General features: G+C 54.9%; 12 protein-coding genes across 12 annotated transcripts; 6 read left to right on the plus strand and 6 right to left on the minus strand.

Moving 5' to 3' along the window:
- Positions 1-90: 90 nt before the first annotated feature.
- Positions 91-1,137, plus strand: KRP23_10997 (Pectinesterase; the record flags this gene model as incomplete). Its single annotated transcript, XM_067881503.1, has 1 exon — positions 91-1,137. One exon carries the CDS (start codon positions 91-93, stop codon positions 1,135-1,137), a length of 1,047 nt encoding a protein of 348 aa, XP_067740807.1.
- Positions 1,138-1,658: 521 nt separating this feature from the next.
- Positions 1,659-2,618, minus strand: KRP23_10998 (uncharacterized protein; the record flags this gene model as incomplete). The annotated part of the gene is made up of 1 exon (XM_067881504.1): positions 1,659-2,618. The coding sequence occupies one exon, from the start codon at positions 2,616-2,618 to the stop codon at positions 1,659-1,661; it is 960 nt and encodes a 319-aa protein (XP_067740808.1).
- A 2,598-nt stretch (positions 2,619-5,216) lies between these two features.
- Positions 5,217-6,176, plus strand: KRP23_10999 (uncharacterized protein; the record flags this gene model as incomplete). The annotated part of the gene is made up of 1 exon (XM_067881505.1): positions 5,217-6,176. The coding sequence occupies one exon, from the start codon at positions 5,217-5,219 to the stop codon at positions 6,174-6,176; it is 960 nt and encodes a 319-aa protein (XP_067740809.1).
- A 521-nt stretch (positions 6,177-6,697) lies between these two features.
- On the minus strand, positions 6,698-7,744 carry KRP23_11000 (Pectinesterase; the record flags this gene model as incomplete). The annotated part of the gene is made up of 1 exon (XM_067881507.1): positions 6,698-7,744. One exon carries the CDS (start codon positions 7,742-7,744, stop codon positions 6,698-6,700), a length of 1,047 nt encoding a protein of 348 aa, XP_067740810.1.
- A 1,361-nt stretch (positions 7,745-9,105) lies between these two features.
- On the minus strand, positions 9,106-10,152 carry KRP23_11001 (Pectinesterase; the record flags this gene model as incomplete). The annotated part of the gene is made up of 1 exon (XM_067881508.1): positions 9,106-10,152. The coding sequence occupies one exon, from the start codon at positions 10,150-10,152 to the stop codon at positions 9,106-9,108; it is 1,047 nt and encodes a 348-aa protein (XP_067740811.1).
- A 1,318-nt stretch (positions 10,153-11,470) lies between these two features.
- KRP23_11002 (Pectinesterase) lies at positions 11,471-12,517 on the minus strand (the record flags this gene model as incomplete). Its single annotated transcript, XM_067881509.1, has 1 exon — positions 11,471-12,517. One exon carries the CDS (start codon positions 12,515-12,517, stop codon positions 11,471-11,473), a length of 1,047 nt encoding a protein of 348 aa, XP_067740812.1.
- A 1,319-nt stretch (positions 12,518-13,836) lies between these two features.
- KRP23_11003 (Pectinesterase) lies at positions 13,837-14,884 on the minus strand (the record flags this gene model as incomplete). The annotated part of the gene is made up of 2 exons (XM_067881510.1): positions 13,837-14,244; positions 14,327-14,884. 2 exons carry the CDS (start codon positions 14,882-14,884, stop codon positions 13,837-13,839), a joined length of 966 nt encoding a protein of 321 aa, XP_067740813.1.
- Positions 14,885-16,622: 1,738 nt separating this feature from the next.
- On the plus strand, positions 16,623-17,144 carry KRP23_11004 (uncharacterized protein; the record flags this gene model as incomplete). The annotated part of the gene is made up of 1 exon (XM_067881511.1): positions 16,623-17,144. One exon carries the CDS (start codon positions 16,623-16,625, stop codon positions 17,142-17,144), a length of 522 nt encoding a protein of 173 aa, XP_067740814.1.
- Positions 17,145-17,989: 845 nt separating this feature from the next.
- KRP23_11005 (ADP-ribosylation factor-like protein 3) lies at positions 17,990-18,612 on the plus strand (the record flags this gene model as incomplete). The annotated part of the gene is made up of 2 exons (XM_067881512.1): positions 17,990-18,250; positions 18,322-18,612. The coding sequence occupies 2 exons, from the start codon at positions 17,990-17,992 to the stop codon at positions 18,610-18,612; spliced, it is 552 nt and encodes a 183-aa protein (XP_067740815.1).
- Positions 18,613-18,856: 244 nt separating this feature from the next.
- On the minus strand, positions 18,857-20,296 carry KRP23_11006 (Succinate--CoA ligase [ADP-forming] subunit beta, mitochondrial; the record flags this gene model as incomplete). The annotated part of the gene is made up of 2 exons (XM_067881513.1): positions 18,857-19,971; positions 20,098-20,296. 2 exons carry the CDS (start codon positions 20,294-20,296, stop codon positions 18,857-18,859), a joined length of 1,314 nt encoding a protein of 437 aa, XP_067740816.1.
- Positions 20,297-21,426: 1,130 nt separating this feature from the next.
- KRP23_11007 (Slowpoke-binding protein) lies at positions 21,427-22,873 on the plus strand (the record flags this gene model as incomplete). Its single annotated transcript, XM_067881514.1, has 2 exons — positions 21,427-21,699; positions 21,779-22,873. 2 exons carry the CDS (start codon positions 21,427-21,429, stop codon positions 22,871-22,873), a joined length of 1,368 nt encoding a protein of 455 aa, XP_067740817.1.
- Positions 22,874-23,069: 196 nt separating this feature from the next.
- Positions 23,070-23,609, plus strand: KRP23_11008 (uncharacterized protein; the record flags this gene model as incomplete). The annotated part of the gene is made up of 1 exon (XM_067881515.1): positions 23,070-23,609. One exon carries the CDS (start codon positions 23,070-23,072, stop codon positions 23,607-23,609), a length of 540 nt encoding a protein of 179 aa, XP_067740818.1.
- Between the last annotated feature and the right edge of the window lie 61 nt (positions 23,610-23,670).

The raw sequence follows: 23,670 nt of genomic DNA on the forward strand, positions 1-23,670 counted from the left end.
CGGGCTCAGAGCTCAAGTACATACCCAAGGCATTTCCGAAGTTAATCACTTCCAGTTTTTCTTCTCACCATTCAAGTTAGCCCAACCAACATGCACTCGCTCGCGCTGCCACTCGTGGCACTTGCCAGTCTCGCGACAAGCACAGCTGCCGCAATCGATGCACCCTGCAACGGACCGAACGCGCGGACTCAACCCCCGGCGGGTGCCATCGTGGTCGACATTACGGGAACGTACAACGGCAGCTACCAGAGTGTGGCGGAAGGTATGGCGTACCTTCCCAACACCACGGAGGAGCACACCGTCTTCCTGTTCCCGGGGGTGTACCAAGAGCAAGTGATCGTCCCGAAGCTGGCGGGTCCGCTGGTGCTGCAGGGCTACACGTGTGATTCGATGTCGTACGCTGAGAACAAGGTGACTATCACCCACACGATGGCGCAGCGAGACCTTGCACCCGAGATCAAGAATAACCGCAACGCTCTGGTTAGCACCATGCGCCTCAAGTCCAGCAGCGGTGTCAAAATGTACAACCTCAACGTGGCCAACCCGACTGGCAAAATTGACCAGCTCGGTCAGGCGATTGCCGCCTACGTCGATGCTCCAAACTACGGTTTCTACGCCTGCAACTTCACCGGATACCAGGACACCGTGTGCGCTCACAAGGGCCCCGAGCTCTTTGCTCGTTCGTACATCAGCGGTGCTGTTGACTTCATCTTCGGTATGCGAGCACAGGCGTGGTTTGAATCGTGCGACATCGAGACTGTCGGTGAAGGCTGGATCACCGCCAACGGCAACGTCAACAGCTCTAACCTGTCCGAGTACGTCTTCAACCGTGCACGTGTCTTCGGATCGAGCGGCAACGGGTCGACGTACCTTGGTCGTCCATGGCAGCCTTACGCTCGCGTCGTTTGGCAGAACAGTGAGCTTGGGGACGTCGTCCACCCGCAGGGCTGGTCGACTTGGGACGACAAAACCAGCACGGAGAACGTCTACTTCAAGGAGTTCAACAACAGCGGTCCCGGTGCGGCCATCGAGCAGCGCGTGCCTTTCAGTGGACAGTTGAATGCGTCTGTGGACATCAAGGAGATTCTCGGCGAGGGGTTTGAATCGGCGTGGTGGGTCGACACCAAGTACCTCTAAGCACAGAACTTCTTCCCTGTGCTGAAAGCTCCGACAACGCACTCGACCAACGTCACTACGGCATTCCTTTTCAAGACGTCTTTCTGAACAATAACCCATCGTGTTTGTTATTGTGCTTCAACATATTGGCCGAGTCTCGTGCTTCACGTAATAAAATGGCCGATTGATTTCCCCTTTGCTATAACTTCCCCTCCCCCCCCCCGCGTTGATTGCTTCAGCTTGGAAACATACATCGCATCGAAACAAGCTCAACAGGATCAATTATCACTGGAAGCGCCTTGTAGCCTCTCATTCTCTTTGCAAGATAATACATGTATACCTGGAACGAACTCAGCCACAGCGCGTTGTCGTTCGCACCCAGTCTTGAGCAGATTCACGCTCAACAGAAAGTATATTTACAAGCCAACGACGCACTCTACTGTCGATCGAGAGTCTCTACCGACCGGCACTAACGCACAGAAGGTCGCAGAAAGCCATTGCTCTGCAGCGACTTCCTTATAAAAGCAGACGACTCCGATGGATCAACTGCCCGACGCCCACCGCGTGCCGCCGACTCCACCCTCGTCCTGCTCGCCCTCGTCACTCAGCTCCTCCAGCGTCAGCGGCTGCGTCATCTCGACGTTCTCCTCGGCCAGACCCGAGAGCGGCAGCGGTCCGAACGACACGGAGCGCCGTCGACTGTTTTTGACGGACGAGCTGGCCTGCGAGTCGCTCTCGAAGGACCAGGCACTCACACTGGACTGCTCGCCGCTCTCGTCCCTCTCTTCGTCGCTGCGTTCCTCGTGGGGTTGCGCCACCCGCAGCTTCGGGTAGTCGTCGTCAGCGCCGTCCACGTCCATGTCGTCGTCGTCCAGGAAGTCGCTGAGGTCGTAGTCGCTCTCACTGCCCTCGTCCTCGTCAGCCGCGTCCTCCTCGTAGCCTTCCTCCTCGTAGCCCAGCTCCGAGGCCGACAGGAACGTAGTTCTGGCACACGTGGCCACCATGGACTGGATGAGGCTGTTCTTGCAGTGGAAGACCACGAGCGCCTCGTCGGCCGCGCGCTGCAGCTCCGACAGGCCTTTGCACGCCCGCACGCGGGTGCGCACCGTGCGCTTGAGGTTGTGGCGCAGCACGCGCTCGCGCTCGTCCTCTCGGCGGAGCTGCTTGAGCTCGTCCGCCAGGTTCTTGAGCAGTTCGGCGTTGCCCAGCGCCTGCGCGCGCTCGAGGTCGTCCTGCAGCTCGCGCAGCTGCTCGAGGCGCTGGCGCTGGGCCAAGACGTTCTCCACGATGTGCGCGCGCAGCAGCTGCGTCTCGTCCGTGGCGGCCTGCAGGCGACTGGCCAGGCGCTCGCGGCGGCGCTTGAGCATGTCGCCCACCTGCTGGCTGGACGAGGCCACGCACTTGAGCGCCTTGAGCACCTGCTTGGAGTTCTCCACCGGGTCGTCCGAGAGCTGCGGGAGCGGCAGGAGGGGCGACATCCACGACATGGCGGCGGTGGACATGCTGATAGAGGCAATAAATTAGCGACTCCGCGGCGTCCCAGTCCCGATCGGAGCAGGAGGAGGCGAGCGTCCAAATTGAAAGTGCTCTGGGCCCCAAGAGTCTGTGGGGTCGACGCCGGCCGGCCGCTGGGTCCCGGTCATCTCCTACCGTGCGCGTTTATTGCAGACGGCGAGGCGTCTTCTTTGCTGCGAGGGTGACTTGGGGTTTGTAGGACAGGGCGGATCTGTGGAATTGCGTTCGTTTAACGTGTTTTTTCTGCCGAGGCTGGACGGCACCAGGGCCTGGTGCAGACTCCCGTCAGGACAGGAGCTCCGACGGACAAATCGACTTGCACTTGCCCCTGCTTGCGGGTGAAGAAGGGCTTTGACTGCGAGGTGCAGCCGATACGAGCCAGCAACTGTATCGTACCCAAGTCTCCGCGACGAACAGCTTGAACCATCGCCTGGAAGAACTCCCATTGATAGTGGTGGGGTTCTGTGCGAAGAAGCTTCGCCAGACTCGAAAAATTGGAGACTCCACGCCCACAAAAAGTCTAGCAGAACAAACGACTCAATTCACAGTCTTGGTCCAGCGGCATGTCAGCTATGAGGACGTTCGAGATCGTGACGTCAACCAAGAGCGGAGCCTCCTCCATTTTCGACTTTGCTTTTCTGTGTGAGATTTTTTTTCAAAGACTCTTGAAAAAGAAAACCGGAAACGACAGGGTATGTATCTGTGTGTGTGTGTGTTTTTTTTTTTTTTTTTTTGGGGGGGGGGGGGGGGGGGGGGTACTGTACTGTACTGTACACTCTAGAGCGGTCGGGTAGTTCTCCTCGAACCGCAAGTTTCGAAGGAAGATTTATGCCGGCTCACAGCGAAAGCGTGTCGTAGTTTAACAGTGGTGAAAGTAGGGCACTGTGTGCGCAGCAAGAGTACGATATTATATTATCAAAATGCAATAATACTGCCTTCTTCACCGCTTTCGCTAGCCTGCCACTTGAAAGTAGATACCGAGTTGGTGTGAGTGTCAGAGAAACGGCTGTAGACTGCGGCTGCGACGATCGTGGCTTTCCTCCGAGTCGCAGGAAGCCACTTTGTGTCATGTGGTGTATTTGAGGCAGCAGCAAGCGGAAAGTTCGAGCTGATTCGGTGGCTTTATTAACAATATGGTCGTGGCTCCAAAGCTGTACTCTTTCGAGTTCTAGAAAACGAGGACGTGGATGCCGATTCGATGTTTGGGGCCCGAACTGCCTCACTGTAGTGTTTTCCGGAGATTGAAGCTACTTGAAAACACGGGGCGGGGCAGGTGGCAATCCTGCTGGAAACTTGTAGCCTAGTGTATTGTCGATACTTGTGCAGTAGCTATCAGAGTGGAAAGTGAGAGGACTATACAATCGTCACCGGCTATCCGTCTCAATGCAGTAGGAAGCCTTCATGCTGATGGCAGCATGAAAGGGAATCATGTAAGACACCCAGTGGTTTCACTTGGACCACTGGCGGCCTCCTAACAAGATCCTGTAACTGTCCATCGAGTCAGGTACCGTGTAGTTTGACTCTTCCATTGGTTCTGTGTAGTATCGTACAAACAATACACTACATCAACAGGTTTACTACTGCCTGACACCATCACGTTTGAATCCATCGCGTAATAAATTGTACGTCTACAACTTCCTGTAAATCGTTGTAAGCTGCTGCATTCGTACGCGGTTGAATGGTCTGGTGCTCTTGACATCATACCTTACAACCCGTGGACTTCATCATTGAAGAACCCGAATTGCCAGACGGTTTACACCTTAACTGAGCCTCGCAGATATTGGAGCACCAACGCTACGCCAACTAATATCTCGACGACATTGAAGATGGCGCATACAAAACAGCAGTTCGGGACGACGCAAAAGAAACGCAGACAACTTCGGGCTCGTACCGTCTTGACGATAGGTACCTTTTAGCACGCCAAAAATCGGAGACGCTGTTTCCTCAGTCGACAACAGCGGCTTGGTGCGATCGCACTCGTCAACACGCCATCTCACTCACACGACTGTCGGGTTCGTCCACCCCACGGACCTATTACCATCGATCGCCGCTGGCCCTTCAGTGGCGACAGACTGCAACAGCCATCGTTACCCACACGTTACCTGCACTAGTATTGCGCGGCGCATGGTTTTGAGCACTGCTTTTCGGATCGAGGGTATCCACCCCAACCACCGCCACACAGACGCCCCTTTCTGGCAGGTTGGCTGCACCTCGCAGTCAAAGCCCTTCTTCACCCGCAAGCAGGGGCAAGTGCAAGTCGATTTGTCCGTCGGAGCTCCTGTCCTGACGGGAGTCTGCACCAGGCCCTGGTGCCGTCCAGCCTCGGCAGAAAAAACACGTTAAACGAACGCAATTCCACAGATCCGCCCTGTCCTACAAACCCCAAGTCACCCTCGCAGCAAAGAAGACGCCTCGCCGTCTGCAATAAACGCGCACGGTAGGAGATGACCGGGACCCAGCGGCCGGCCGGCGTCGACCCCACAGACTCTTGGGGCCCAGAGCACTTTCAATTTGGACGCTCGCCTCCTCCTGCTCCGATCGGGACTGGGACGCCGCGGAGTCGCTAATTTATTGCCTCTATCAGCATGTCCACCGCCGCCATGTCGTGGATGTCGCCCCTCCTGCCGCTCCCGCAGCTCTCGGACGACCCGGTGGAGAACTCCAAGCAGGTGCTCAAGGCGCTCAAGTGCGTGGCCTCGTCCAGCCAGCAGGTGGGCGACATGCTCAAGCGCCGCCGCGAGCGCCTGGCCAGTCGCCTGCAGGCCGCCACGGACGAGACGCAGCTGCTGCGCGCGCACATCGTGGAGAACGTCTTGACCCAGCGCCAGCGCCTCGAGCAGCTGCGCGAGCTGCAGGACGACCTCGAGCGCGCGCAGGCGCTGGGCAACGCCGAACTGCTCAAGAACCTGGCGGACGAGCTCAAGCAGCTCCGCCGAGAGGACGAGCGCGAGCGCGTGCTGCGCCACAACCTCAAGCGCACGGTGCGCACCCGCGTGCGGGCGTGCAAAGGCCTGTCGGAGCTGCAGCGCGCGGCCGACGAGGCGCTCGTGGTCTTCCACTGCAAGAACAGCCTCATCCAGTCCATGGTGGCCACGTGTGCCAGAACTACGTTCCTGTCGGCCTCGGAGCTGGGCTACGAGGAGGAAGGCTACGAGGAGGACGCGGCTGACGAGGACGAGGGCAGTGAGAGCGACTACGACCTCAGCGACTTCCTGGACGACGACGACATGGACGTGGACGGCGCTGACGACGACTACCCGAAGCTGCGGGTGGCGCAACCCCACGAGGAACGCAGCGACGAAGAGAGGGACGAGAGCGGCGAGCAGTCCAGTGTGAGTGCCTGGTCCTTCGAGAGCGACTCGCAGGCCAGCTCGTCCGTCAAAAACAGTCGACGGCGCTCCGTGTCGTTCGGACCGCTGCCGCTCTCGGGTCTGGCCGAGGAGAACGTCGAGATGACGCAGCCGCTGACGCTGGAGGAGCTGAGTGACGAGGGCGAGCAGGACGAGGGTGGAGTCGGCGGCACGCGGTGGGCGTCGGGCAGTTGATCCATCGGAGTCGTCTGCTTTTATAAGGAAGTCGCTGCAGAGCAATGGCTTTCTGCGACCTTCTGTGCGTTAGTGCCGGTCGGTAGAGACTCTCGATCGACAGTAGAGTGCGTCGTTGGCTTGTAAATATACTTTCTGTTGAGCGTGAATCTGCTCAAGACTGGGTGCGAACGACAACGCGCTGTGGCTGAGTTCGTTCCAGGTATACATGTATTATCTTGCAAAGAGAATGAGAGGCTACAAGGCGCTTCCAGTGATAATTGATCCTGTTGAGCTTGTTTCGATGCGATGTATGTTTCCAAGCTGAAGCAATCAACGCGGGGGGGGGGAGGGGAAGTTATAGCAAAGGGGAAATCAATCGGCCATTTTATTACGTGAAGCACGAGACTCGGCCAATATGTTGAAGCACAATAACAAACACGATGGGTTATTGTTCAGAAAGACGTCTTGAAAAGGAATGCCGTAGTGACGTTGGTCGAGTGCGTTGTCGGAGCTTTCAGCACAGGGAAGAAGTTCTGTGCTTAGAGGTACTTGGTGTCGACCCACCACGCCGATTCAAACCCCTCGCCGAGAATCTCCTTGATGTCCACAGACGCATTCAACTGTCCACTGAAAGGCACGCGCTGCTCGATGGCCGCACCGGGACCGCTGTTGTTGAACTCCTTGAAGTAGACGTTCTCCGTGCTGGTTTTGTCGTCCCAAGTCGACCAGCCCTGCGGGTGGACGACGTCCCCAAGCTCACTGTTCTGCCAAACGACGCGAGCGTAAGGCTGCCATGGACGACCAAGGTACGTCGACCCGTTGCCGCTCGATCCGAAGACACGTGCACGGTTGAAGACGTACTCGGACAGGTTAGAGCTGTTGACGTTGCCGTTGGCGGTGATCCAGCCTTCACCGACAGTCTCGATGTCGCACGATTCAAACCACGCCTGTGCTCGCATACCGAAGATGAAGTCAACAGCACCGCTGATGTACGAACGAGCAAAGAGCTCGGGGCCCTTGTGAGCGCACACGGTGTCCTGGTATCCGGTGAAGTTGCAGGCGTAGAAACCGTAGTTTGGAGCATCGACGTAGGCGGCAATCGCCTGACCGAGCTGGTCAATTTTGCCAGTCGGGTTGGCCACGTTGAGGTTGTACATTTTGACACCGCTGCTGGACTTGAGGCGCATGGTGCTAACCAGAGCGTTGCGGTTATTCTTGATCTCGGGTGCAAGGTCTCGCTGCGCCATCGTGTGGGTGATAGTCACCTTGTTCTCAGCGTACGACATCGAATCACACGTGTAGCCCTGCAGCACCAGCGGACCCGCCAGCTTCGGGACGATCACTTGCTCTTGGTACACTCCCGGGAACAGGAAGACGGTGTGCTCCTCCGTGGTGTTGGGAAGGTACGCCATACCTTCCGCCACACTCTGGTAGCTGCCGTTGTACGTTCCCGTAATGTCGACCACGATGGCACCCGCCGGGGGTTGAGTCCGCGCGTTCGGTCCGTTGCAGGGTGCATCGATTGCGGCAGCTGTGCTTGTCGCGAGACTGGCAAGTGCCACGAGTGGCAGCGCGAACGAGTGCATGTTGGTTGGGCTAACTTGAATGGTGAGAAGAAAAACTGGAAGTGATTAACTTCGGAAATGCCTTGGGTATGTACTTGAGCTCTGAACTCGTCGCTTCGGTGGTGTGATGGCGGTGTTGGTAGAAGTACAATCATGGACAACCTCTTTCTTCTTTTTCTGAGGTACATTGATGTCATTTAGCTCTATCACTAACGACCTCCTATGTCCGTTGTGCCGGCTGCCTCAATCATGGACAACCTCGGCGAGGGGCGATGGTAATTACTCACTTTAATCCGCATCCTAAGATCGGACGGAGCAGATGGATTAATCAATTCAAGTATATTCAAGCCATTTTTCAAAACGTAAGACTGACTGTACTTGGCAACGGTGCTGACTGTACTCGGCAACAGTGCTGGAGACATGTACTCAATCTGCCACCAGCACCGCCCCCATCACCGTTATCTGCGACCCCGAGACGGCCTTTACCCTGCGCAACTCAGCTTGCCGCTACTTGGTGCAACACAACTGCTATATGAAGCAGTCATTGCAAGACCAGTCTAGTCGCTACAATCTACTTACGTGTTTTGAATCTTTTTGTACTTGAATTGATTAATTGCTCGACGGAGCGCGACAAGAAGAATGATTCGCCATCGCATGTGCCCTACGTGTTCTTAGTGATTACCACCACGTACAATCGTATGCGAAAGCTTTGGGCAGTCCATGCTGCAGCAGGCAGGCTGGAGTTGCTGATGCATTGGCATGGCAGTTAGAAGGAGCTGCAGGGCTCATTGAAACGATTTCTGGAGCATTTCTCAGATAGAGTTTCCGTCTAAATCTCGCCTGTTCTGATTGCGTACAGTCCGTTGCTCACCTTCGAGATGGCTAATGTTGCAGACTCCAAAGTGAGACCAAGTATCTTAACTTTGACGTCAAAACCACGATTCTAGACAGCCTTGAGAATGTGTCATGGGGGGGGGGGGGGGTCGAGTGGGTGCAACCTAACCTAAAAAGAAAACTTTGCGTGGCGAAAACAGCTCGCCGCTTTCCAGGAAATTCTCACAACCAAAACCAAACTACGCAAAAGTGTCTTGTATCCATTTTATATAGTAAGCTTACATGAAATCTACCACATAAAACCAAAATGATTCATTGTTAATGGCAGGTGGCTCGAGAAGCCCACAAGGAATTCTGATGCTGTAAATCAGGAGATCACCGTCGTTTGAAGCTATCCATATATTGTAATATGTTAGTGAATTGAGTTCTTTTCAAGTCAAAGGGGTTTGAAATTCTTTTGAAAATGAATGCCGCACGCTGAAAGCAGGGCTCGAATGTGTCGTCGGCGATACAGACCAACAAGTTCCGTCAGTCTGCGTGCAAACCGCTTACAAGTAGTTGGTGTCGACCCACCACTCTGATTCGAAACTCTCGCCGAGGATCTCCGTGATTTTCACAGATTCATTCAGCTGCCCACTGAAAGACACTCGCTGGTCGATGATCGCACCGGGACCGCTGTTGTTGAACTCCTTGTAGTAAAGGTTGGCGGTGTCGCTTTCGTTATTCCAGCGCTTCCATCCTTCCGGGTGGACAACATCACTGAGCTCGCTGTTCTGCCAGACGACACGAGAGTAGGGCCGCCACGGGCGACCAAGGTACGTCGAGCCGTTGCCGCTCGAGCCAAACACGCGGGCGCGGTTGAAGACGTACTCGGACAGGTTAGAGCTGTTGGCATTGCCGTTAGCAGTGATGTAGCCCTTACCGACAGTCTCAATGTCGCAGGACTCAAACCACGCCTTCGCCTCCGTGCCAAAGATGAAGTCAGTCATACCGGCAATGTAAGACTTAGCAAAGAGTTCGCGACCCTTATTAGCACAAACGGTGTCCTGGTATCCGGTGAAATTGCAGGCGTAGAACCCATAGTTCTCGGCGTCAACGTAAGCAGCAATCGCTTGACCGAGTTTCTTGATTTTTTCAAACGGGTTGGCGATGTTGAGGTTGTACACTTTCACACCGCTGCTGGACTCGAAGCGCATGGTGCTAACCAGCTCGTTGCGGTTATTCTGAATCTCGGGCGCGAGGTTTACTTGTGCCATCTTGTGGGTGATAGTCACCTTATTCTCAGCGTACGACATCGAATCACACGTGTAACCCTGCAGCACCAGCGGACCCGCCAGCTTCGGGACGATCACTTGCTCTTGGTACACCCCCGGGAACAGGAAGATGGTGTGCTCCTCCGTGGTGTTGGGAAGGTACGCCATACCTTCCGCCACACTCTGGTAGCTGCCGTTGTACGTTCCCGTAATGTCGACCACGATGGCACCCGCCGGGGGTTGAGTCCGCGCGTTCGGTCCGTTGCAGGGTGCATCGATTGCGGCAGCTGTGCTTGTCGCGAGACTGGCAAGTGCCACGAGTGGCAGTGCGAACGAGTGCATGTTGCTTGAGCAGGCTTGAGTGGTGTGAAGAGGAATGCAAACTGAACTGCCTGTAAGAGTCTTGAGGTCGTGGAAGTTACCGATTGGTTTGATTTGGTTTTTTGATGGTGGTGTTCGTCGAGCTGTTTACGAACTAAGCGTAGTGTTGTGTGGTGTGGCCTCTGGAAACTACAGTAGCATCTTAGGATCGGAAGGCGTACGGCAGTCGCTTTCACACCATCCAGGATATCTCCTAATTTAAGCCGGATAGAACAGATTAGGCTTCGTGTGATACGGAGACACATATAGGCTAGTTTTTTTGCTACATGTATTGCCTTCAGCATTACAATGTCGGTTCCACTAGTTTCCTATCGCTGCACTACATTCAATACCCAATACATGACGCAGAGCGCCCCAGCAGCATTACGAACACTGCTAAATGTATTGAGTGAGTGAGTCGGCCGAAGGGTGGATGATCTACCGCCACGAGCGGCATCTGCATAGCAAGAAGGTCAAAAGCGTTTTTCTTAGGATGTACATTATACTGTAGTTTAATCGCGAGATCGGACGCCGTACGGCGAGCGGTGCATCATCATGTTGTGTAAGTTACACTTGCTGTTGGGGAGAGGCATACGCTGAGTCACTGCATGCGTAACGAGCGGTGAATACTCATACATGTAGGTGAATCACGGTAATTTCTGGGTACGAGTGTTAATTGTGATGGAACCCTGGTTAGTCTCCGCGACGCATTTGTGGTGGCCATGCATGCGAGGCATCATGAATGAATGAAATAGTTGCTTGCGGGGAAGTACAACGACAAGCGCTCGATTGTGTGTCGACCTCGCACGTGATGCGGAGTGGGAACATTCAGTGCACAATTCGGACCTGGTACTTGCCCGTTTTTAATCGGTTATGGCGTTCCGCTCAGACAGCACTAGCCACACAGAGCCACGAGTGGCGGTGCAGTGTGCATTTGGATTGAGCGGTTTGAGGCCTGAGAAGAGACACCGGAAAGGAGCTACCTATGAACTACTGGTATTACTACTTTGCATATGTAGTTGAGCGCTGTAGAAGTCAGAGGCCGTAGGATGGGACGATGTTGGCAGAAGTACGATCATAAATAGTTTCGGGTGGTTCGTGAAGCCTACAACGAATTCTGATGCAGCCACAGGACCCGTTTCAGGCGGTTGTGCATTTATCTTGGAAATAATACGAGCTGAATGTATTATTTTGTATTATTTTGGAGTTGTCTAGAAAAATGGATACCGCACGCAGAATGCAGAACTCGAGTTGGTCGTGCTACGGACGGGAAAGTGTTCTTCGTCTACGAACAAGCAGCTTAGAGGTACTTGGTGTCGACCCACCACGCCGATTCAAACCCCTCGCCGAGGATCTCCTTGATGTCCACAGACGCATTCAACTGTCCACTGAAAGGCACGCGCTGCTCGATGGCCGCGCCAGGGCCACTGTTGTTGAACTCCTTGAAGTAGACGTTCTCCGTGCTGGTTTTGTCGTCCCAAGTCGACCAGCCCTGCGGGTGGACGACGTCCCCAAGCTCACTGTTCTGCCAAACGACGCGAGCGTAAGGCTGCCATGGACGACCAAGGTACGTCGACCCGTTGCCGCTCGATCCGAAGACACGTGCACGGTTGAAGACGTACTCGGACAGGTTAGAGCTGTTGACGTTGCCGTTGGCGGTGATCCAGCCTTCACCGACAGTCTCGATGTCGCACGATTCAAACCACGCCTGTGCTCGCATACCGAAGATGAAGTCAACAGCACCGCTGATGTACGAACGAGCAAAGAGCTCGGGGCCCTTGTGAGCGCACACGGTGTCCTGGTATCCGGTGAAGTTGCAGGCGTAGAAACCGTAGTTTGGAGCATCGACGTAGGCGGCAATCGCCTGACCGAGCTGGTCAATTTTGCCAGTCGGGTTGGCCACGTTGAGGTTGTACATTTTGACACCGCTGCTGGACTTGAGGCGCATGGTGCTAACCAGGGCGTTGCGGTTATTCTTGATCTCGGGTGCAAGGTCTCGCTGCGCCATCGTGTGGGTGATAGTCACCTTGTTCTCAGCGTACAACATCGAATCACACGTGTAGCCCTGCAGCACCAGCGGACCCGCCAGCTTCGGGACGATCACTTGCTCTTGGTACACCCCCGGGAACAGGAAGACGGTGTGCTCCTCCGTGGTGTTGGGAAGGTACGCCATACCTTCCGCCACACTCTGGTAGCTGCCGTTGTACGTTCCCGTAATGTCGACCACGATGGCACCCGCCGGGGGTTGAGTCCGCGCGTTCGGTCCGTTGCAGGGTGCATCGATTGCGGCAGCTGTGCTTGTCGCGAGACTGGCAAGTGCCACGAGTGGCAGCGCGAACGAGTGCATGTTGCTTGGATAAGCTTGAGTGGTGAGAAGAGGAATGCAAACTGAGCTGCCTGTAAGAGTCCTTGAGGTCGTGAAGTTACCGATTGGTTTGATTTGGTATTTTGATGGTGGTGTTCGTCGAGCTGTTTACGAACTAAGCGTAGTGTTGTGTGTGGCCTCTGGAAACTACAGTAGCATCTTAGGATCGGAAGGCGTACGGCAGTCGCTTTCACACCATCCAGGATATCTCCTAATTTAAGCCGGATAGAACAGATTAGGCTTCGTGTGATACGGAGACACTATATAGGCTAGTTTTTTTGCTACATGTATTGCCATTCAGCATTACAATGTCGGTTCCACTAGTTTCCTATCGCTGCACTACATTCAATACCCAATACATGACGCAGAGCGCCCCAGCAGCATTACGAACACTGCTAAATGTATTGAGTGAGTGAGTCGGCCGAAGGGTGGATGATCTACCGGCCACGAGCGGCATCTGCGTAGCAAGAAGGGTCAAAAGCGTTTTTCTTAGGATGTACATTATACTGTAGTTTAATCGCGAGATCGGACGCCGTACGGCGAGCGGTGCATCATCATGTTGTGTAAGTTACACTTGCTGTTGGGGAGAGGCATACGCTGAGTCACTGCATGCGTAACGAGCGGTGAATACTCATACATGTAGGTGAATCACGGTAATTTCTGGGTACGAGTGTTAATTGTGATGGAACCCTGGTTAGTCTCCGCGACGCATTTGTGGTGGCCATGCATGCGAGGCATCATGAATGAATGAAATAGTTGCTTGCGGGGAAGTACAACGACAAGCGCTCGATTGTGTGTCGACCTCGCACGTGATGCGGAGTGGGAACATTCAGTGCACAATTCGGACCTGGTACTTGCCCGTTTTTAATCGGTTATGGCGTTCCGCTCAGACAGCACTAGCCACACAGAGCCACGAGTGGCGGTGCAGTGTGCATTTGGATTGAGCGGTTTGAGGCCTGAGAAGAGACACCGGAAAGGAGCTACCTATGAACTACTGGTATTACTACTTTGCATATGTAGTTGAGCGCTGTAGAAGTCAGAGGCCGTAGGATGGGACGATGTTGGCAGAAGTACGATCATAAATAGTTTCGGGTGGTTCGTGAAGCCTACAACGAATTCTGATGCAGCCACAGGACCCGTTTCAGGCGGTTGTGCATTTATCTTGGAAATAATACGAGCTGAATGTATTATTTTGTATTATTTTGGAGTTGTCTAGAAAAATGGATACCGCACGCAGAATGCAGAACTCGAGTTGGTCGTGCTACGGACGGGAAAGTGTTCTTCGTCTACGAACAAGCAGCTTAGAGGTACTTGGTGTCGACCCACCACGCCGATTCAAACCCCTCGCCGAGGATCTCCTTGATGTCCACAGACGCATTCAACTGTCCACTGAAAGGCACGCGCTGCTCGATGGCCGCGCCAGGGCCACTGTTGTTGAACTCCTTGAAGTAGACGTTCTCCGTGCTGGTTTTGTCGTCCCAAGTCGACCAGCCCTGCGGGTGGACGACGTCCCCAAGCTCACTGTTCTGCCAAACGACGCGAGCGTAAGGCTGCCATGGACGACCAAGGTACGTCGACCCGTTGCCGCTCGATCCGAAGACACGTGCACGGTTGAAGACGTACTCGGACAGGTTAGAGCTGTTGACGTTGCCGTTGGCGGTGATCCAGCCTTCACCGACAGTCTCGATGTCGCACGATTCAAACCACGCCTGTGCTCGCATACCGAAGATGAAGTCAACAGCACCGCTGATGTACGAACGAGCAAAGAGCTCGGGGCCCTTGTGAGCGCACACAGGTGTCCTGGTATCCGGTGAAGTTGCAGGCGTAGAAACCGTAGTTTGGAGCATCGACGTAGGCGGCAATCGCCTGACCGAGCTGGTCAATTTTGCCAGTCGGGTTGGCCACGTTGAGGTTGTACATTTTGACACCGCTGCTGGACTTGAGGCGCATGGTGCTAACCAGGGCGTTGCGGTTATTCTTGATCTCGGGTGCAAGGTCTCGCTGCGCCATCGTGTGGGTGATAGTCACCTTGTTCTCAGCGTACAACATCGAATCACACGTGTAGCCCTGCAGCACCAGCGGACCCGCCAGCTTCGGGACGATCACTTGCTCTTGGTACACTCCCGGGAACAGGAAGACGGTGTGCTCCTCCGTGGTGTTGGGAAGGTACGCCATACCTTCCGCCACACTCTGGTAGCTGCCGTTGTACGTTCCCGTAATGTCGACCACGATGGCACCCGCCGGGGGTTGAGTCCGCGCGTTCGGTCCGTTGCAGGGTGCATCGATTGCGGCAGCTGTGCTTGTCGCGAGACTGGCAAGTGCCACGAGTGGCAGCGCGAACGAGTGCATGTTGCTTGGGATAACTTGAGTGGTGAGAAGAGGAATGCAAACTGAGCTGCCTGTAAGAGTCTTCAGGCTGTGAAACCGCAGATAGGCTTGGAGTGGCACGTTCATGGTGCTGCTCGTCTATCGTAGCTGCAGAATACGAACGGTACGTAAGCGTAGTGTTGACACGGTTGTGCTGCACAGCTTATGCGCACACCATGTGTGGCCTTCGGATGTTATTGTACCTTTCTGTCGTCTTGCCAGAGTTTCAGTGGACTTTGACAAGTACTAGTAGTTCCCTAGCAAAGGCAGGACTTTAATCTTAGGATTTGAGAGAACTAAAACGATTCAGGACCTATGTTCATGAAGATTTACGGAAGTCTTGGCAAGGATAAAGTTTCCGATTGGCCGTGTATTCTCGGTCAATCGGGCTTATGGTCCTCCACAAGGCTCCTAAAAGGGCCCTACGCAAGACGTTCGCAGCGATTTGCGGGGGTGTAGGTAAATCGGAGTGTGAGACCTAACCTTTTTCTGAGAAAGGCACTTTTCCAAGTCTGATTTGCCTAAAGACTTGAATGGTACAACACATCTTACGATCGGGAGGCTTACGGCGAACACTTCATGTATCCATATGATAGGATTTGTCCAATGCTCAATCCAAGTTGAAAAGAACGCTAGGGTTAGTCACTACCGCCGTGATTGCACTTCGAAGTACAGATGTATTATAAGGCAATAACCCATGCGTGATGCAGGGCCTCCCAGTGCACATGCAGTAGCATTACTAGAGAGACAGACACCGACTGACGAGCAATAGCAATTGCCACCACAATACGGTAGACCGCTTCAGTCGCTGCGGCATCTGCGTGGCATGCCGTACACCCGGTGAAGGCAGGAACCGCTCGCTCCAGTGACTCAACGTAAGTACCGTCCGCCACCGTGCAGCGTCCGATCTCGAGATTGAAGTACAGGTACATGTACAGTTCAATGTGCTTTGCGGACAGACGAACACACAGCTCGCACATCAAGTTGATGATCGACTGCTGCCGTTGTCTCAGCGCCCCAAGACGTTCGAGCCGAAAAGCTCGTTTGATCCTTTGTACAAGCATTAATACATAGAGGCTTTCGCTGACTCAGCGTCGCTGATTCGGAGGCTCCGGAGCATGTATAAACAACCCATAGGTGAATCCCAACTTATCGGATAAATTTGCCCGCAAAGATTAGCGGTAGATCAATATTAAGGAAAGCCCAGATAATGCTAAATCTGGCTTTCTGTAAGTTTTCGTCCGTTCAATTGTGTGTCGACACATTTGGTGCAGAATGGGGAAGATTCCGTACACAAAAGCTCGGGCCAGGTGCATCCAAGCTGGACGCCATCATAGATCCATGCTCTTTCGTAAGACAATACTTGTCTTCTTCTGAGGGGTGCTGTCCGACGCCATGTCTTATGTTTTGCCATCAACGCAAAATGACTACATCTTGATTTAAGTATTGAGACGGCTACAATTGGCTGAAAAAGGAAAACCTGAAGGCACGACTCCTTCGTCTGTCATGCCGCGAGCCATGTACAGCGCCACCCTCCACAGCGATGTCCGCGGTCTCCACTCGGTCTCCGCTCGTCGCATCGGCAGGGCTCCCCTGATAGCTGATATGGTTCGCTGTGTTTGCACGAACTGAATGTGGATCTACCAGGAGCACACGCACACACGCACACACTGCACGCTACGTCACTGCTCTGCCGGGCACACGAAGCCCGATCCTCGCCATGGCTCGGGAAGAGCGCGCTCGTGGGCATCTCCGACATGAACTTCTGCGTGTGCGCTTACGAATGTTCGGTGGTGGGGCAGAGTATCAAGCCACATGGCGTACACGCACGTGCCGACGACACCGAGGTGCATGTTTTGTTTGTGCCAAGGAGCAGATCAAGACGCTTGCGGCGTGCGTCAAGGATTATCTGGGCGACGAGGTGGTTGTGCAGATTGATACCAAGACCGACGGGGAGGGCGTGAGTCTTACCGGAGCCAACAACTTGTCGCTAGCGATGCTGGACCAGTCGAGGCTCACCCACTACTTTCTGGTGACATTGATTAGCTACACGTCGGATACTCCAAAGGCGGCTTACTCGAAGAAGATTATCACCACTAATCGAGATCATGCCACGAGGGCGTCGTGCACTCGTAGACATCGTAAAGCTGAGAATCAACGACACAGCTCACGGGCACCTGATGCTGCGGATGGTATATTATTAACCGAAGCAGTGCACACGCAGAAACACAACTACGAGTAGGTTAGTAGTATTTAGATAGCAGAGCCAGCCAAACTACGATCTCAATTGTACATGTCAAAACTGTTAAGTCATCACTGTATTTCAGCCAATGACATCGCACTATTGGATCCGGCGCCATACTGTCTTACGAAAGCTCGACACAAGTGATTGAAAACAATTGTATCCGGATAGCCTTAACAGACTCGGGCGTACGCCTCCTCTTATCGCAGAGAGCCTACACAAGCCATATTCGGGTAAAGTTAGGCAGGCCTGTTCACGCTTGCACGCACTGGAACGGACAGTGTGCCCGTTACTCTACGGCACCAGCTCTTTTACCAGCATAATAATTTTTGGTTACTCTCTCAGTGACCTCGTCAAGTCGCGCATGAGACTACTTCCAACTATTTCTACTAGCACAATTGTTTGTTTGGAGGCTCATCAGTGCAGTCATCTCTCGAGTTACCGAGAGGATTTCCTCACAAAGATTCAGAGCAGATCTTGGTATATTTGCGAACATCATATGAGCCTCAGGCCACTGCGGACCAATTAGTATGCACCTTCCTGCAGATTGACGAATGAGCTCCAGTTTCCCGTTGTGTGTGTCGGGCAACACCCAGCAGCCAACCATTTGTTCCGCCCAAAATAACTCCCGCGCCGACTATTCTAGGCTGCCACACCGCGTTTACCCTAAATCCGGACCTCATGTTCTATACACCATAGTAATGTGTCGACACACCAAGATTGAGCGCGTCGTTTCGAAACGGATAGCTGCTTGAAGGCGGCGCTCGCCCGTGCCTCTTACTCTTGAAAAAGATCGGAGCGACTCGTCGTCTCAGTAACCTCGGCAAGAACTGCTCACTGCGAGAATGGGTCTCTTGAACCTGCTGCGCAAGCTCAAGAAGGACGACAGCGAGGCGCGCATCCTCGTGCTGGGGCTGGACAATGGCGGCAAGACGACCATCCTCAAGAAGCTCTCGGAGGAGGACATCAGCCACATCATGCCCACGCAGGGCTTCAACGTCAAGAGCCTGCAGGTGGACGGCTTCAAGCTCAACATGTGGGACATTGGCGGCCAGAAGACTATCCGCCCGTACTGGCGGAACTACTACGAGCAGACGGACGCGCTGGTGCGTCGAGCTGCTCTGAATTAGCTGTAGAGAGCGTGGAGTCTAATTGTGTGTGTTCTTGGCGTGTGCAGATCTACGTGATCGACAGCGCCGACCGCCGCCGTCTCGAGGAGACGGGCATGGAGCTCGTGACGCTGCTGGAGGAGGAAAAACTCTCCAACGTGCCCATCCTCGTGTTCGCCAACAAGCAGGACCTGCTGAATGCACTGCCCTCCGGGGAAATCTCCACGGCGCTCAACCTGGCCACTATTCGCGACCGCACGTGGCACATCCAGGCCTGCTCGGCCAAAACGGGCGAGGGTCTGCAAGAGGGCATGGAGTGGATAGTCAACACAATGAGCACCGGACGGGAGGCCAAGTAGGAAAAGAGGACAAGAGGAAAAGGAGCAGCGCGACAGGTTTGGTCCCGTGTAGCCCTCCTCGCCTACAATGTCAACTCTCAGTAATGCAGATAGGCATGCGACCGGCACTATTAACAATCTCCACCTTTTTACAAGATAACGCGGCTCCGTGTTAAGATTTTCTTGGCTTGTGCACACCAACGCACTCCACGACTTTATTAGTGGGTGTTACACCCTGGTGCTACTTCCAATCGCAAGCGTTCGCTTACGCCTCGAACTCCACGCCAATCTTGACCTGCTCGGCCTGTGCAACGATGTCGGCGATCTTAACAGCCTTCTCGGCAGCGTCTTCCAGGTCGTCGGCCACAATCATCTTGATGCCCGACTCGGCGATAATCTTGCGCGCAGGCTCCACGTTGGTGCCCTGCAGACGGATAATGACCGGCTTCTTCAGGCCCAGGTCCTTGGCGGCGGCCACGATGCCAGCAGCGATCACATCGCAACGCATGATTCCGCCGAAAATGTTCACCAGGATCGACTTGACCTGGTCATCGCCGTCCAGGATCTCGAAGGCCTTCTTGACCTGCTCCTCCGAGGCACCTCCGCCCACGTCCAGGAAGTTGGCGGGCGAGCCACCGTACAGCGAGATGATGTCCATGGTCGCCATGGCCAGACCAGCGCCGTTCACGAGGCAGCCGATGTTGCCGTCCAGGCCAATGTAGTTGAGGTCATACGAGCTGGCCTCTACCTCACGCGGGTCCTCCTGGGTCTTGTCGCGCTTGGCGAAGATCTCCTTGTGGCGGAAGGCGGCGTTGTCGTCGTAGTTGAGCTTGGCGTCGCAAGCGAAGATCTCGCCCTCGCGGGTCTCGGCCAGCGGGTTGATCTCCACAAGCGTGGCGTCCACACCAATGAACATGTTGTACAGGTTCTTGATCTGGGTCTCCAGCTTCTTGAGAACCGCGCCCTCGCCGCCCAGGGCCTTGGCGAGGCGAGACACCTGCTCGTCCGTGGGGCCCGTGGAGATGTCGACGCTCTCCTTGAAGATGAGCTCGGGCGTGGCCTCTGCCACGTCCTCAATGGAGGTTCCGCCGGCGGGCGAGGCCACCATGACGGGGCCCTGCGACGCGCGGTCCATGAGGATCGAGAAGTACATCTCACGGCGCATCCACACGCGCTCCATGAGGAAGACCTTGGCCACCTCAATGCCCTTCTCGCCCGTCTGCTTGGTCACGAGCGTCTCGCCCAGCATCTTCTTGGCGAAGTCCTCGGCCTGCTCCGGCCTGGTGCACATGTGCACGCCGCCCTTGAAGCCGTTCTTGAACGAGCCGAGGCCGCGGCCGCCCGTGAGCGCCTGCGCCTTGATCACCACGTCCACGCCCTCTGGTCATAAGAAAGATATTTGTTAAACAAAATCCTCTCTTCGTCTATGCACAATAATGGAGGGCCAGGAAGAGAATTTTCTCCCGTCCCCCTCTGCTATTATTAGCAGTCCAATGGGGTACGCACCACGGTCGCCGCGGATCTTGCTGAACGCAGCCTTGGCCTCAGCAGGCGTGTCTGCGGGGATGCCCTGGGGCGTGGCCACGCCGAAGCCCTTCATGATCTCCAGCGACTGGAACTCGTGCAGGTTGAGGCGACGCACCTGCGCGCTCTGGCGCGCCGGCATGGACAGCAGCTTGGGGTTACGCAGCACACGGCCGAACATGGTGGACACTGGGACGACTGTGCGGGTGGCTGAAGGCGTCTCGGGAAATGATACGGAGCTCCCCGGCCCCACGAATATGGGGCACGTACCGTAGTTGGCAAAACTTTGACAGTCGTCAGGAATTATCACTATTGAGCTCCCCCGCTGTGTAATTCTCTATTTGGCGGAGGGGGTGGAGAACTGGAACGAAGCCCTCACGCATTGGCTGAAAAGGGGACAAATTCGGTGATTGGACAAAATGGCCCCGACTTCATACTTGAACTCTGAAGGGCGCATCTTCAAGTACACAAAACGTACTTCATGTTAAAAGCGACGATCGCGCGTAGAGCGCGTCAGCAGATCAAGACATTGCTCAGCAATTTGCTTGCCAGCTTAGCGCCCGCAGTGTTCATGATTTCCCATAGGAGTCCTAGGTGGTGCTCGAGTGCGTGGAGTTCAGCGTTGGAGCGAGGAGCGTCGGCCGACAGCGCGCGTGAGACAGTTGCCGATGCTCAGGACCGCCGGTCAGTACCGTCGGGATGCCTGGGCGTCAACAAGTGCTCTGCAAGGCCGTGGCCGAGGTGTTGTTGGCCCTTAACTTCCTTCCGTGGTCGAGTGCATTGCCCAATTTCATCGTACTAGGGGCGAGGCGACTTGCGAGGCGAAATGCAGTTTGTGATACAGCGGGCGCATGGTACCTTAGCGTAGTTTGCTCGAAGTGCGTTATCAAAGACATTGCATTACTGGGGGGGGGGGGGCAAGAAGCTCCAGCAGTCAGCAGAATGGTGCAAGCGCCTGTGGTGACTGAGCGGCTCAAATCGTCTCTAAAGTCGAAGGCAAGTGGACTAGCGGGGGCTGGCAATCCAGTTGCTGCAGTCGACACAGCAACTGGTAGTGATCTTGTAGACATTCTTTCAGAGAGCACTTGGACCCGGCTTATGGACTTGCAATGAACCGACATAGAACACATCCAGGCAAGGCGTGTCAGCCCTGCGCCTATGCTCTTCAGTTTGCCTCGTCGCATAGAGAGATGTAACTTAAGTGATTTAATTAATATAGCGTGTACACATACTGTGGTGTGAAGCTATACACCATCTAGTTCTTCAAGCAATTCGCAACTTCGAGCAGCTCCTCCAAACGCCCGCCGGTCCATGGCGTCCGCTTCGTCCTTCAACGCCACTCTGGCCGTGCTGCTAGCCGCCAAGTACTGCCGTCAGTACCCGCTCTTCCACTGGCGCGAGGAGGCGCTCCCAGCCGTGGGGAGGCGTGCCGAGAAGTACTGCTTCCGAGTGGATATGCTCAATCTGCAGCAGGAGAGCTGCGGTGAGATGCTGCTGGCGTTGCTGCCCACTCAGCTGAGTCTGCTGGACTTCCAGAAAGAGAACACGCTGTACAAGCTCAAAGCGCTGCTTGTTACGCTCAAGGTGCGACGTTTTACGCTCCAAATTGACATACAGGGTAACGTGTACTTACACTGTTTTTTATGTGCCTATATTGCTGCAGCACCCATACATTCTACCCGTCATGGACATCTATTACTCCAAAGAGAAGAAGGCGCTTTTGGTGGTGCAGCCTTTTGTGCCCATGGGTAGCATCAAGGACCGCATCTACCAGGTGGACAGTCCAGCCAAGCCTTATGATGTCAAGTATCGGCTTGAGAACGCCCACCCGCTGCTATTTGAAGAGATCGCCAAGTTCTCGCGCCAAATCCTGGAAGCTCTAGCTGGACTGCGGTCGAAAGGGCTCGTGTGCGACCACTTGAGGTCGACGAACGTGGTCATTGACGACGGCAACGCGCGGCTTGCGGAGATCTACACGCCGCTGCTGGCCATTGACCGCTACAAGAACAGTCGCGAGTTGACAGTGAGTCTTGAACAGCATATGGACATCGACCTACTGCTGTTCGGGCAGATTTTGTACGAAATGGTCACGGGGATGGAGCTGCTCAGTCCACAGCCCGAAGAAGGGGTGCTCGAGATGTTGGCTCCGGAAATTGCCGAGGTGCTGCAGGCAATATTTTACTATCCAGACGCGCTAACTCCGCCGGAACGGGCACCTCCTTCAGCTTCATCATCAGCTGGAGCAGAGTTGGAGAACAATAGCGCCGAATTCGATGATGCCGCATCAGTTAGCAGCACAGTTAGTAGTCGCAACAAGAAACACTTGTTCATGGTAGATGTCGAGCGGATGCTGGAAGATTTTCCGCTGTTCGTTGCTGCCCGTGACGTGCCGCCAGTCCGGACACTGTTCTCTGGGTTTCGTCTGGACTCCGGCATGAAGAGCACCATCAAGTACAGCATGCGCATCAACGCGAGTCGCAGCCAGGCGCACATCGTGCACTACAACGACCAGGAGGCGCTGCTGCGCGCTCGCCAACGTGCCGAGCGTCGCGTGTACGAGGAAAAGGAGAAACAGCAGCAGCGTATTCAGCAGCTCACAGCCAGCAAGAACCCGACCAGCAAGGGCAACCCGTACAGCAGCAAGACCATGCCCTCCAGACGAAAAACGTACCGCGCAGACAGTTTTCGCAAGCACGCGCAGCGCACATTGTCGCGCCCTGACAGCAGTCAATCCAACGCGAGTGCATCCAGTGCCTAGAGAGAGGCCTTCATCAACATGGTAAATGCATTCTAGACACCTGTAATGAGACCAACACATTGTCGATTCTAATGACGCTCTGCAACGTTCTGGTTGACATGCAAGCGGATCCTCAAGCGGCGTATCAGCTGAAACGACTCTGCGGGGCGACTCTCCAATTCGCCGAGAAGAACCTAACCAAGGCAGGACTAGCAACATGTCGTGCGCGCTGAACGAGCCGGCCGCGGATATGACGCTCGTAGACCTTGAGACGGGCGAGCAGAAGCAGCTACTGGAGTTGGTGGAGAGCTCGGACAAGTACACGATCATGACGTTCTACGCTACGTGGAGCAAGGCGTGCGAGCCCGAGGTGGAGCTCATGGAGGCCTTCAGCAAAGACGGTCACGACAAGCTCATCAACTTCGTGTTAGTGAGCCTGGACCAGAACGTCGGAGAAACAATTGCGTTCCTGGACACGACGAACGAGAAGACGGGCAGAGCGCGCGTGTGCCGGAACTACAGCCAAGAAGACAAGCCTACCGTGCTGCACTACGGAGCGACTGAAGTGCCTGAGCCGTACGGTCTACAGAGCGTCCCGCACACCGTCGTGATCGACCCGGACGGCATTATCCGCCGAAACGGCGAGAACTTCCACTGGGATGACATCGCCGCCTTGCTACGCCACCGCCAGGAAATGACGGATACGAGCTACTTGAGCAAGATCATGACGTGGCTCCTGCCTCCTATCACAGCGTAAGCAGCACGCCGAAGGGCGAGCCACAGCTATCGTAATAGACCAGAAGCAGAAGAAAGGTGGC

Source organism: Phytophthora ramorum, assembly GCF_020800215.1.
Source record: "Phytophthora ramorum isolate Pr-102 chromosome Unknown Phyram_PR-102_s0011, whole genome shotgun sequence".
In the NCBI taxonomy this organism is placed as follows: domain Eukaryota; phylum Oomycota; class Peronosporomycetes; order Peronosporales; family Peronosporaceae; genus Phytophthora; species Phytophthora ramorum.